General features: G+C 32.2%; 1 protein-coding gene across 1 annotated transcript; it reads right to left on the bottom strand.

Annotated features, from left to right (window-relative positions):
- Nucleotides 1-13,552: 13,552 nt before the first annotated feature.
- LOC106330235 (cytochrome P450 704C1-like) lies at nucleotides 13,553-14,311 on the bottom strand. The gene is made up of 2 exons (XM_013768743.1): nucleotides 13,750-14,311; nucleotides 13,553-13,675 (listed from the first exon to the last, which is right to left on the bottom strand). The coding sequence occupies exons 1-2, from the start codon at nucleotides 14,272-14,274 to the stop codon at nucleotides 13,553-13,555; spliced, it is 648 nt and encodes a 215-aa protein (XP_013624197.1). The 5' UTR covers nucleotides 14,275-14,311.
- Nucleotides 14,312-14,474: the final 163 nt, after the last annotated feature.

The raw sequence follows: 14,474 nt of genomic DNA, 5'->3' as shown, positions 1-14,474 counted from the left end.
TGTTTTACACAAGGAAATTTGATTTTATTAACAGTTATACAGATTGAAAATATCATAAAAAGGACGTGTTATGTTTAAGACGTTAAGGATAAAACAAGAAAACCACTAAGACACTTTTAGACATATCAGAAAGCCATTTTAAACATTTATTTTATAAAAAAAATACAACTTGTTCATAAGTCATTTTGGTGTTATTCTTTTTTTTTTTTTAACATTGGTTAATTATGCTATATTTCAAACTATAAAAAAACACTAAATAAACGATACCATAGTTGACAATATTGTATTGGCTCATGAGGATTTATGTTTAACTGCATCACCCTAATCCGCATGTGAAATTCATTCCTCCTGATATTCTGCATAAATTAGCTTTTTTTTGGAATCGAAACCGGTACTTCCTGATATAGAGGTATTTTAATGTTATTCTAAAATTTGAATACATTAAATTAAATTTATAAGCTTACTTAGAAAATAGATGTAAAAGGTAGTACAAGATCTTCGGATGTTTGCTTTATCTCCATATAATCAAAATTGAAAAAAACTAGGTATGTATGATCCAAAAATTCTTATTTGTATAAATGGTACTTCGAACTTGGAACAAGCACGAAAAAATTCACGGTATCGGTCCCTCAAGCAGCAGTTTTACTAAAAGTTGAAAAAGAAATTAAAAACTTCATATGATTTTGTTTCAGTCTATCTGTTTTTCTTCTTCTGAGTCCATGCAGTTTAGTCTCAAGTTAATTTCCTTCCGAATTAACATGGTCCAAAAACATAAGAGAAGCTTTTGGTCTAGCACCTTTATCGCAAAGAACGTTTCCGATTTCAGTATTCTGTCAATAAAGGTCCGCATTATCTTTTGACAAAAAAGGTCTGCATAATCTTCATGTAGCATTATGTTTCAGATGAGGATTATATAGTGCAACAAATGTATATACAAAACACGCATACTTTTATTAAAACATTCTTGAACATAAATATTAAATATCATATAGTAGCATTGGAAGAAGCTATACAAGTTCATAGTTCATGATTTAAAGTTCAGTTTTGCTTAAAATAATTAATATAGTTATTTCTAGCTTGGAAAAAATGTTTAAACTTGAAAGTTGCAAATCTTACACTAGATTCTTAGCATTATCAATAGTATGCTACTTTTGAAAACTCCCCACATATATAGTATCCATACATACTACAATTATTTTAAAAATCTTTTAAAATTGTTGACAAAAGCAATCTCATTTATCAATAATATATGGTATACAAGGTTGAACTCAAATGATAATACATTGACGATAAGAACACAACTTTTTTCTGTCGCAGGCACTATCACAACCTTAAAACTAAAAAATCGTGGTTTTTTTGGCAATGAAGACAATTCTCTGGTTAAGTATATCACACATTAATTGAAGAGAAAAATAGTATTTCACATACTCCTTTGATATTTTAAAACAATAGTGATCTTTTGTTCCTTAGTCAAACACAGTCACAGTATGAAGGTATAGGCATGCTTCATATTTCTATGTATATAATTTGTATGCATATATATAGTCCATTTTTCTCTTCAATTAATGTGTGATATATAAATCCTTATAACTTTTTCTTTGAATACCTTCAATATATAAAGGAAATTTGAAATTATATTTACATCTAACAAATGAAGAATATTAACTTATACTTGAAAAAAACTTATATTTGAACCGCACGTTGTTGTTATGGTGTACCTTGTCATATCGTTCTCATATGCTTTATGTTTCTGATTCAATGAAATTAAGGAAAAATTAAAGTCTAATAATGAAAATAACAGGTGCCCTGAACTTGGTAGATTTTCTGGGTACATCTACAGAGTTTGAATATCTAGACGTGTTTCTTTCTTTTCACTAAGTGCTTACGGAAAGAAGTTTCGCCAATGCACGAAAAAACAATTAGTCTATGTCTAATTTTAGTAAGAAAATAAGAGTATGTTCATGTTTACGAGTAATTTATGACAATACAACATGGGAAAAACATTCCATCTTACAAGTCAAAAGATTTGGCTAACCCCCACTATCATTGACTTAAACCCTAAAGTTTCAAACCGAGCATCATATTCATATCATGGCATTTTAAGCGTGCCTTCACGCAAATAAATTAAGGTTTATAGTTTGAGAGGTAATCTACTTTATAAACTTTATGTTATTAAATGACTATACGTGTTTGTAAAGACTTGTTTAGTTTGCCAAACAAAGGAATCTTTCAAATACATAAAGTTATAAAACATATAAACTTTGTTCATTTGAGAAGAGATAGAAGATTTAATTTAACCATACGATGATTTGAAACCAGCTGATCTAAAACTTAACTATTTAAAAAAATAGAGTTAAAAAGAAGTTTAGCTTATATTTTTTCAGGTGAACAAATATTCATATTACATTAGTGCTTTTATAGCTTAATTTCTATTGGAAAAAATGTATCGCGTACGCATATAATGATTGTATTTGAATTGTTAAATGAATACAAACTAATGTTTCTGTATGACTCTTGTGCATTAGATTATACATTATTTTGGTTTATATATCTTACTAAGTTACTCATCAGAAATTGATTTAGAATTCGTTGAAATCTAGACCATGCAATTAAAGCTTTTGTGAGTAGAATAAAGTGTAAACCACTTTAACAAAGATTCCGGTTATCAAAGAAACTCGGAAAATGCTATACTATGGGAGAGTCAAGACTTGAGTAGGTCCATTCTGAACCTTTTCGGTGCTACGTACGTTTATTTGTTTTTTTTCACGGACCATGAATTTCAGTAAGAATATTTTCAACTGCATTCTTGTTTTTATTCAAAAATTTAATTCGAGTTATTTAAAAAAAAAACTATCATGTTTTTACCTCCATAGTAAAATAAAGATAAAATAATATAAAAAGTAATAAATTATATTCATTACTTGGTTTTTGAAAGAAAGGTAAGAACAATGTAAGAGATAACTTTTCTTACTGATTTTCACTCTTATACATTTCAATTACATCGCATTATCTTATATAGTAGAGTATCCTAGGTTAAATGATCTAAGCCACATCATTATTCGGGAGAGCAAATTTATTAGCCGGAGCTGGTGATGAGGCTGCATTTGCTTTTACGCCTGCATTTTATTTCTGTTTTGCTTTTGACCAAGCTTGTTTTCTTTTTCTTTTTGTGCAGACGATCACATGACAGTCATGACTTGTGTGTGTTTCTGAGTTGGTGAGTTGAGAACTCTTGAACCTCCAAAAGAGCTTTCACCTTTCCATGGGCTTGGATTGATTTCTAATAGTTATTAGTCGGTGCTTTACTCTTTTAAAGATAAAGTAAGATTATAATGAAATTCAATTTTATTTCAAAGTTATTATATTTTCAAATAAAGACCGAGTAATACATTAGAAATGTTCTACAATTCTTTATATCGGTATTATCTAAACCAACCCCTAAATCTAGATGGAAACTGAACATTCTTGACAATCCAATCAAGAACAAGAAAACAAGGGAAAGTAAAATGACTCAGAACACAAGATCTGAATTATTTTTTTTTAATCTTTTTCTTTCTTGAGGATTGGGAAAATAAATTTATTTTTCACAAAGTGGGTATTTTGTTACATATATACAGAGAGGAAATGTTAAAAGAAGAGTGTGAAAAAGGCTTAAAACCAAGTAAAGAGATGTTCTAAGCAAGGTAATTGGTATATCTGAGGATTACTCTTGTCTCTCTCCAAGTATTCTCGATTGATCAAACTCTCTATACTTGCGTTAACCTGCACCAAGATTTGATCAACTTACCAAGGTCATGTTATATGATTCAAGAAAGTATGAAGTGAGGGAGGGGCAAAACAAACGCTTACCTTAATGCGATACAGAGGAGCTGTAAAATGGTCATTGGAAACAAACTCGTCACCATCCTCTAGACCTTCTCCTTTTGGAGCCTACAAAGAAATTAATATAAGATCTCAAAAGTTTCTGCATAAGTAGTAAACACGGTTACAAAGTTTCAGTTTTCTACCTTCAGCAGGACACGAATGTTTGTGGAATTTTTTATGTCTTCAGAGCTAAGTTTTTATGCATCGTTAAATGACATCAACACAACGGTCTGAAACATCAAAAGAAAATGACTCTTAAGCAATTTAATCACACTGTAACATATTACGCAAAGAAAAAAATGACTCAACTTACCTGAAACATTGAAAGGCGAGCTGATGAGTTTTGCCACATCAATCTCCTACCACTGCACTCGCAGTGGTCGTTTCTGACAACGTTTCTTGACATAAAAATAATGAAAATAATAGAAAGACATGAGAGAGAAGGAAGAAGCGTACCGTTATAAAGAAGCGTTCCACCACTTGGTAGAGACTCTCTCTCATTGGTTGGTTTTTTATTTTTATTTAAAATTTAATTATTAAACTTAACAAAATTTAAACTATTAATATTATATTCATTAGGTACTCTAAATAGGTATCATACCACTAATGATGCTCTTGGAACTCTATGAAGATATTTCGAAACTTCTTGTAGCTAACAAACTTTACTCCTATATTCACTGTGAACTCAAGAGGAAGTGGAATCCCATAGAAGGTGCAGATATCGTATGGGAGCCTATAGTGAATGCAATGTATGTTAAGTTAGATGGGACCTTTGTCCCGGATAATGTAGGTCGTCCACAGTCAGTGCGTTGTTCCCCTCCCTACCTTATATAAGATGATCCAAGTACTTTGCCTCAACTATCACTGGATTGCGGAACAAACTGAGCTTGGCCTCAAGAAAGATAAAAGAGTGGATTTATAGTGGGTTGTGGAAGAGTAGCCTTTTCCGGGAGAGTTTTTGCGCGACGGATGGAGTGGGATCTTCCTCCATCGAGAAGGGTTCCTTGTCGTCGTGGTAAGCTCTGGTTTCTGGTTTACCATATCAACGCTCGATTTTGTTTGGTTAACTAAAACCAAATTTCAATAACATAGGATTCATTCACTAAAGCCCAGTAATATTATATATGTTCAGGGTTCATTACCAAAAATGGGTAGACCCAATTTTATTTTAGTTTTCTGATTTCGAGCCCAATATTTTTTTTTTCCGTTGGTGCTTTTGCCAATTTTTATATTTTGCATATTGCTCGTAATAAATTCTATTTTGAAGAGGAAGCACTTGGTCCGGTGGTTTGATTAATGGTACATTAATGCTTCTACATCAGCATGTCCAGGTTTCAATTCTTAGAAAAAATGATTTATTAAACAATTATGCAGGCAACAGAGGAAAGACTTACCAGAGATCTTCAACATGGTGCAAGTAAACCCGATCAGACGTAAATCTTGATAGGACGGCTCTGGTGATGCAGTTATACGTAGATCTTCATAAAACATGTAGTATTATCGGTTATCGAATCGGCTATGTAATTTTAACATAACTGTAATATCAGCGTTAAAAAAAAAATTATTTTCAATGATGTGTATGCCTAAGTTGTAGGCTACATATAATAAATGTAGTGGTGAAAGACTTAGCATATAACTAATAAATAGTATTATTTTAAATTAATCATTAACGAATAATATAATAACATATATTTATATATATATATATATATATGTGTGTGTGTCTCATGTTTATTACTTAAATCTTACTAACAGTTTCTAAATTTAAGTGTGAAATTCTTCATATATTCCTTTCAGGAATGATTCTTTTCCAATTATTTTGAACCAGTCTTCTTAAAAAATGACTGTAAACCCTATAATCAAGCTATTAATGGATCATGGTTAACAAACTGAACTCTGAAGACCATATTAAATTTGATGGACTTTCACCTTAAAACTAACCTTAAAACTAACTAGACACTGACCGGCGCGCCAGCGCGGATATACATTTTTGGTTTTTTATTATTTATTTAACTAAATGATGTATTTGTAATATTTGATTGTATTATATTCACAAAATTATATTCCACCAAGTAAATAATTTTTTTTGGCGTCTTAAACCATCTATTTATGATGAATATTCGATATTATATAAACAAACTGAACATATACATGTAATTAAAGAATTGTATACGATATATAAAAACAATGGTTATGAATGTAAAATATGAAGAAATATTATATTATGACTTAGTATGACATAAAAAATTATAAATTAATTATACATATTTAAAGAAAATACAATGATTTTTAAACTTCTATGAAAAATTTTAACATATAAAAACGGCCGAGGAATTGGTCATATAATTGTAAATAATTTCATAATTTTATAATAATAAATTATATATAGTCTTTGTTTTGTGCTAAGCTAGTTATTAAATGTTCATAGCATTAATATGTTAAAATGTCATATTATGAAAGCCCATGTTGTAACCGTTTTTTTTCGGGAAGTGTAACAAAAAAAAATTGTCTTTAACTCTTTGTCTTGCTTAAGTTATGTGTCGGTGAAAGATAAAAAATATTCTCTATCTTCTTCGATGTTCAATTCTGAAGCTTATTATGCAAAAATCATTAAAATCTGCTCAAGATAATCAGCCGAGTTCTTTTATATTCTGTGGTCATGTTCACTATTTCGATCAAAACAGCTACTGGAAGGTTAAGATCAAATCTCATGATTTTATGGAACAATATAAATTGTTTCTTGAATTTCTCCAAAATATACGGAAATATAGGCAATTGGTTGGAATCTCTATATTCTATTAAATTTTGAATTTATTGGTTCCTCTTCCGCAAGTAAATCAATTACCGAAATGCTAGACCAATTTGTTAGAACCAAATCTATTCTTATAATTTGCGAAATTAATGGCTACAGTTTCTATATTTAATATGTACATTAAGGATACGACACTGAAGATATTCTGTTTTGATTAATAGAAGATATTATATTTTGATTTGTATTTATTGATTTATTTTTTTAGAAAGCTTAGAAAATCGATTGGATGATTGGTTTGTTGATATATCCTAGCAAAAAACGAAATCTATGGGTGGTTTGAATCTTATACAACTATATATGTATATGATTATATGTTAATTATTGATGGCTTATTACTTATTTCCATTAATTTTATACAGGTCCATCCTTGTGCATGAATTATATAGAAATAGAGAGAGACGTAGACTAAGCATATAACATACTGGAGGAATTTATATCCTTAATATCCCATCTATGTAAGGTGACTGAACATCTCGATGCTAAAATATATGTGTAATTTTTTGGAAAATAGATAGTTGGATGTAGTCTGCATATATAACATATATTTGTAATGATATGGACATACAATAACAATAACAGTAGAACGTTAGTCGTACGTATGTTACTACCTTAATTTTTAGGTTGATTTAGTGACATTAAGTTTAAATTTGTTAGAAAAACTCATTAAGCTAACTGGAAAAGACAAATATTAAAATAAGTAGTTTAATTTAATTTTCAGTGGCATGAAAGTGTAAATAAATTAGAAAACTTAGTGGTATTTTTTAATGGATACTTTTCTTTTAATAATAGAGATTAACAATATATATTGGAGTCTTTTCTTTTATATTATCCTAAGTCTCATCATATTTTTAAAATATGATACCTAGCACAAACTATACAGTCTAAAAGCGAAAACAAACAAGTAATTTATAAAAACGACAAAGTAACTTAATAGTCTAGTAATTTTGTGATAGTTTTGTTGTTGAGTTACTATCCAAATTTAAAAACCAACATAATATTTTTATTTTTTTGGAAACACAACTTAATTTCATTCAAACTCAACTCTTCATGTTACAATAAAAAGAGAGAATGTCCATCCTCTTCGATTCAAAATATAAAGGGGAACTACAAAACAGAAGCAGATAGACAAGATAGTACTTCATCAAAAGATGACAGCAAATTCAAGACGAAGCTCAAATGCGTCGATGAACCTTTTACGACAAAGTTGAATAGCTGAGAAATAGTTATAAAAAGAAGTGACATTAGCACCCAATCCGCACTTCGGAATACCGCTGAAACGAAATCTGTTGCATTTTTAGGCTTCAAACATACTGGTACACAAGATATCAAAACGGTTATAGATATTGATCAGCACTTCCATTTAATGTTTGGAAGGGAAAAAATTCTTAAGATAGAGATAGTGGATAAAGCAGTTCGCTTCTCTAAGACCAGGATTATCGGGAGTTTTAGGAGGGGTTTTTAGGTGGGGGGGCCACTGGAAAGGGGGAAAATCGGTCACGGGGAAGGCAAAATAAGGATCGACGTTTGGTGAGTTTTTCAACTGTTTGCGGGCCCCACCGACACGTGGTGGCCCGCAATTAGTTTATCTATTAAAAAAAAAAAAAAAAAAAAAATAAGGATCGCATAAGAAACGCATAGCGTTAATCATGCTCTAAGGATGGTCAGGATAGTTAACTAGCTGACCCCGTTGTTGGTTTTACCAAAAAAAAAGTTTAACACAAACAGAAACAAAACAAAAACAAATTAATGATCGGTAAACTTAAAACAGAAGATGTGTTCTTTTACCAGAATATGCACCATGTCTAAAACTTCCGGAATGATTTTAAACAAAAAATGTATACACAAACAGAAATCAGACATACACACATGTTCTATTAATATAAAAGAAGCCATAACAGTAAGTTCGGACAGCATGACACGAACATATTCATGGTGTTATTTTTTCGGTGGGTTTGACCTCCATTTGAGAACTATATTGTCGGTTCTAATACTTATATGTATATATAAATTCTCAATTTTTCATATACGTTTACTTTAATTGCTTGTATTTTCACTAACGTCGGCAAAAATGTCATTCTTTTAAGTTTTTGGCGGAAAGAAAAGTATTTCCTTTTTGGGGATCTCCTTTTGTGATGCGAATCGTCACATATTATATACATATGCAAAAACGTGAATCCACACACATACAATACCCCTTTAAAATGTCAAGCCATGTGCCAAAAAAAGCGATGGAAATGTCTAAAATTTGTACTAGAATATCCATTGGATAACAATAAAGAGAAAGATGGTTCTAAGAAGTGACTAAAGAAACATATACACAACCTTATAGATACGAAGGCTAAATACTTATTAACAAGCTTATGAAATTACAGTATAATGATCAATCTCGAATCTCGGTACTCTATTTTGTTAATCCTCATCAGTTCTCACCAATTTTTTATTTGTAGTCGGACTAAAAGGTGAAACGATCTTTCTTCAACTTCTAAAATCTATATTTTTTGATACGTTAACTATTAACAAACCCGTATCGTTAATCAGAGCTGTATATAAAAGGAGAAAGGTAGAAAAACATGCATGCAACTAACATGTTGGATTTGTCATTTTAGAATGCCTTTTAGAATCGTCTCCCATCTTTTTTTTGTCATTATGATAACAAACGTGTAATAGCTAGGTCATTTTCTGTAAAACGTTACACCGATTCAACATTGTGGTTTTTTCAATCGAATATATATAATTAACGTCGTTGTATTGCTTAATTAGTATATTTAAACATTTTTGGCTAAAAGGAAGTTACAGGGTATAGAATTCTATGCCTTGTAAATGCCTCAAAGCTTATATTATGACATAAGACAAGACATCAACTACACCAACCGTATATAAGCTGCTTCAAATATAAAATGTGAACTTCAATATAAATTTCCACTGTCTTACGTGTCTTATCCACTAATGTCGCACCCAAATTTGCATAGCTTTTATAAAAATGTTCAGAAATTCTCATTTTCTTGTCTTTTATACCAAAAGAAGGTGGAGGAAAAAGAGAAACATACACATAGATTAAGGCCCTTTTTACGTATGCGCGTCATAAATGAAAAACACTTTGAGTAGTATAATTGGAAAGTTAATTTAAATTAATTAGTAAAAGGAAAAAAGCACACGTAAAAGCTTTTATCCATGCATGCACGTTGTTTACTGGTTATCGAGAAAGAAGTATCGTCGAAGGATAAGACCTTAACTTTCTTACTCGCATCATAAAGTTTTTTCTTTCTTATGCAAGAGTATTGTCTCTTAATCCTTATCCATTGTCCACAAAATTCAATTTTTTAGGCAACTTTATGAAAGAAAAAAAATCTTAATGCTTACACCATTTTGACTCGTTTTAATGCATAGAAATGGCCCACAATATCTATTCTTTTAATATGACTTCAAATTTATATTATTTCGTTAATGTATGAAGCCAATGTATAATATCTAAATATCTTGGTAACACGCAGTTATAGACTATGCATGTATATGAAAAATAATGTATGAGGTTGTAAAGAACACTTTATATATCTAATTATATTTTCACTTTTGACATTCAATTTTTTTTTTACCTTTGGTGCTTACAAATTTATATGCATACACACACATTGTAAGTAAAAGTATAAGAACATGTCCGTGTCCAGTCTACCTAGACTGTTCAGGCAAGTTTTGTTGCTGGTGATTCCGTGTGATCCGTTTCATAAACAGTTGCTCATGTGCAGATTTCATTAACGTGAATTTCTATTTGTTACTGAAGGTGGTTTTCTTTTTCCAAAACTCCAGTAAATTGTTGCGTACACATGGACGTGACACGCAAAACGGTGGCCATGCATAGGTGACTTCCACTGCAATCTCGTCTTCCTGACACCTTCCAATAATATCTAACTTCCACCAACAAACCTCCCGGCCGGCTTACATTTGTCATGGTTGGTATCAAGTCTTAACAGTTGGGTGCGATACAGTTTTAAACCTGGCTGGATCTAGAAAGACGGTAATTCGGCACGGAAAAGCCGATAAAGTAAATCTTGTAAACACACTACTTTCTAACGCACTAAAATGATTCGACACCCTTTCCTTGCAGAAATGTCTTTTAAGATTTGTTTACGAACATTTTTGTCGCCATTTTTTCTTCTTACAACGTTAAGATTATTTTCTTTTAGTTCTTTTCATATACGTAGTATTTGCTAAATAACAGATTAAACATTTATTGATGACAAAAAAAAAACAGATTAACATTTATATTGGAAAGCTCTAACACAAATAAGAAAATAAAATTAAAAATTAAAAGAAATTAATATTTTTGTTAAGTGTGTATTTTAAATAGTAAAAAAACCAATAAAAAATTTCTCAAATGCAATATCTTAAAATATTTTTGGATCACCATTTAAGATACTCATTTGATAAAATAACAGATCTTTAGAATTTTTCACTTTTCTTTAGAGCATCATTATCCCTGAAACCCACTTTGGGTTTTTTAATTTTTTTTTTTTTGTCTGATTTAAAAAATAAAATAAAAAGGGAATCAATTGCGGGCTGCCACATGTCAGTGGAACCCGCAAAAAGTACAAAAAACCTCAACAATCTGTTCTTATTTGATGACTATTGTGACCGGTTTTTAGCAAAAAAAAGAGACCCACATGCTAAGAAACCCATTTGGGATTTGTGATAAGTGTGCCCTTAGTTGTATGTTATTGAGAACCTCTCTACAAAGATCTTTTATGTTGCATATAATTTTTTTTCCTGCCTAGAAAAGTTCACCTCTCTCTACAGGATCTTATTTTATGACTTCGACATCAAACTGGCCTTATTTTATGACTTGGACATCGAATGACCACGGGATATCACACCGGTGCCCTAGGGGTTCTTGATTATCTGCATGTTCGTTAATTTGTGTTTCTTAAAGAAGAAGAAAAAGTAGGAAAAACATGTTTCTTTGCTCCCAAATGTCAATGCACCAGAAACAAAATATGTAAACTTCATGAGCTTGTGGAACCGACGTTGATTCAAAAAATCTGTCTAAAAGTTTGAACAAAACAACTAGAATTCTAAGAAAAAAACATATGAAGTAGAGGTTGACAGATGCCGATATCCGGAAAGTTTAGGGTATCCGGATCTCCAGATCCATCATACCCGTGATTTTAATATCTAGATCTGAGGAACTGGGTGGACGTTACCAAAACTGGTGCTGATAATTTTTCATCATTCGGCTCGAACAAGATTATCCGCGAGTACCAGGATCCGGATTCAGCTCCGTAAAGTTTTTTTTTAAATGAAAAAGTATATTTTTAAAATTTCTAAAATTCTAAGAATAATTTATAAATTAATAATTTATACAAATTTATAAATATATATATAAGATTACAAAAATTAAAATATAATATTATAAGACTAATTTTATGTTTATATATATATATATATATCAATTATAATTATTAGTAAAATTAAAAATTTAATATATTTAAAAAATCCAGATCCGGATCCTGATTTCCGGATTTAAAAATCAAGATATTTGGATCTGGATTCGACAGATCCGATATTTTACTATACATATCAGGATCCGGTACTCCGGATATTTTACTATACATATCAGGATCCGGTACTCCGGATATTTTATTTTTGGAATAGGTTCGGGTCGGATCATATCAGATCCGGATACCGGATAATAAATCTCAGCCCTAATAGTCCTAACACGAAGTCCTCTCTATCAACCAAGAATTTTCTTGGAGAACTTTGAGATAACCATAAATAAAGTTATTAATAATCAAAAACTGTGTCATGTACTCAAATCAATCAGATTATCATTTAATTTTACAGTCATATTTTAACACAACGTATTTTAGGTGGTGAATGGAATAATCACGTCACTGGATCTACGGAACTGCCATAAGTCGACCGGTAGTCCATCCTCAACCGCAAAACTAAACTTTTGAACGTCGAAAGTTTTCGGCCAACTATAAACAGGCTGATCTGGACAATTGACTGATTTTGACTCATTTTCGCATATTTAATCCTTGTTGGGCCTAATTATTAAGCCTAATGGCTCAAATAATATATGGCAAAATGTGAAACTATGGGTTCTTATAAAAAGCCTTGTTGGCTTTAATGAAATGAAGTTAACAACATCCCACATTGGTTGGGAGAGTTGATTTTGAGGAGTATATATATGTCTTCATGACACGAGAGGTTAAACAGCTCAGAGGAAGAGAGAGCTCCCCACGCGTGCGCCGCCGCCGCCGTCCGGCCGGCTCGGCTCGGCTCGGCGTGGGCTTGGGTCTTGGGTTTTTGGACCAAGTTAAGCTCAACGTTTTGCCATTTAATTCCCGAAAAACGACATGCATTTTATTTTAAACAACATCTAGTTCGTTTAAAAAAACAACACGCTGTCTCTCTTCTTGACGATAAGTTTAAACGAGAAAAGATCTTGCGGAGGAAGTTTCGTAATGCCTCGCCTCTGAGATCCTCGCGAGATTTCCGCCAACGTGCGCACGTGCGGCATTAGTTACGGAAAATGGCTCGTCTTCTCTTCTTTATAAACTCATCTCCTCCTTCATTTTTCCTTAAGTTTTTCGCAACAAAAAATCACCAGATCCCTCAACGTAAGTCTAGAGAGTGTTTCGTAGAGTTTATAGTTCGATAGGGCGATCACGAGTGAGGCGTGATTCGTCTGCCATGGTTGTATCCTGGGACTCTATATTCGTACAGTCCCGTCTCACTAACGGAGCGAATATTTTGAGTTAAGGAAAGAGATCATATCTCGACTCCATGTCTCTTTGCGAATACGATTTCTTATCGTTCTTGTATTCGTCTTTTACATTCGTTTATTTCTTTAACATCGCTTTTATTCTATCGTTTATGTCAGTCCGGTTTTTCGGCTTTTATTCTATCGTTTATGTCAGTTCGATTAAAGTCTTTAAAAATTAACTCCACACCAAACCCTACTTTGAAGATAGACTCCAGTGTATATCTCATCAACATATCCTAACACCCAAAACAAAAGTACCCTTATGAGTTTCCTTAAATAAAACGTTGCAAGTTTCCATATTTAGACTTACTTGAGCATCAAATGATTTTCCAGAGAGAGCAAATTCAGAGACAAAACCAACAAGTTTACATGCATTTGTCCTAAAAACAGAGCAGCTAAAGTCTCTCAAAATTCTAGTAGAGAACTCAAAGCTAGCGAGCTTTCTCTGCTGTCTCCATTTATCTCCATCAACAGCGAAGATTCCATGTCCCAAAAGATCCGCAAGATTCTCACGACTGCTGTGTCCTTTGCTGTAGTTATCGAATCTTGTCTTGAGAATATGCTCCACGTTGCGAGCATCTGCAGTGAATATCTCGCTCTGTCCGGGACTCAAGAACCTGAAGGTTGGCTTCTTCCTAGCGAGCTCCGTCTGGTAATCGTATAACTCTTGGCTGTGGAATAAGAGGTCAAAGACCGTGGCGTGCACTGGAGAGTACGCCTTGTTGCGTATAGACTTTCCGGTGAAGATTCTGATCGTTAGGTAGATTGAGAATGACAGAACGATGAAGATCGTGGCTGCTAGTGCGATGGCTATGGTCGCTAAAATCTCCTCCATTCTTTTCTTACTTGGCAGACTTTTCTTTTTTTGGCTTCTTATTCCGTTGTGAACTGTGAAGTCGAGTTGGAGAGGTAAACAGATTTCACCGCGCGACGAAGAAGATGATCTAGTTGGGCCCATAGTTAAGCACATAATAAAGTGCCGGCCTTCTGAAACGAATTCGAACCCTCATTTAGAATTTTTAAGTTTTGGTTTTT

This window comes from Brassica oleracea, chromosome C1, assembly GCF_000695525.1.
Source record: "Brassica oleracea var. oleracea cultivar TO1000 chromosome C1, BOL, whole genome shotgun sequence".
Lineage (NCBI taxonomy): Eukaryota > Viridiplantae > Streptophyta > Magnoliopsida > Brassicales > Brassicaceae > Brassica > Brassica oleracea.
The sequence above is the reverse complement of the archived record's forward strand: the minus strand, read 5'-3'. Positions and strand labels throughout refer to the sequence as shown.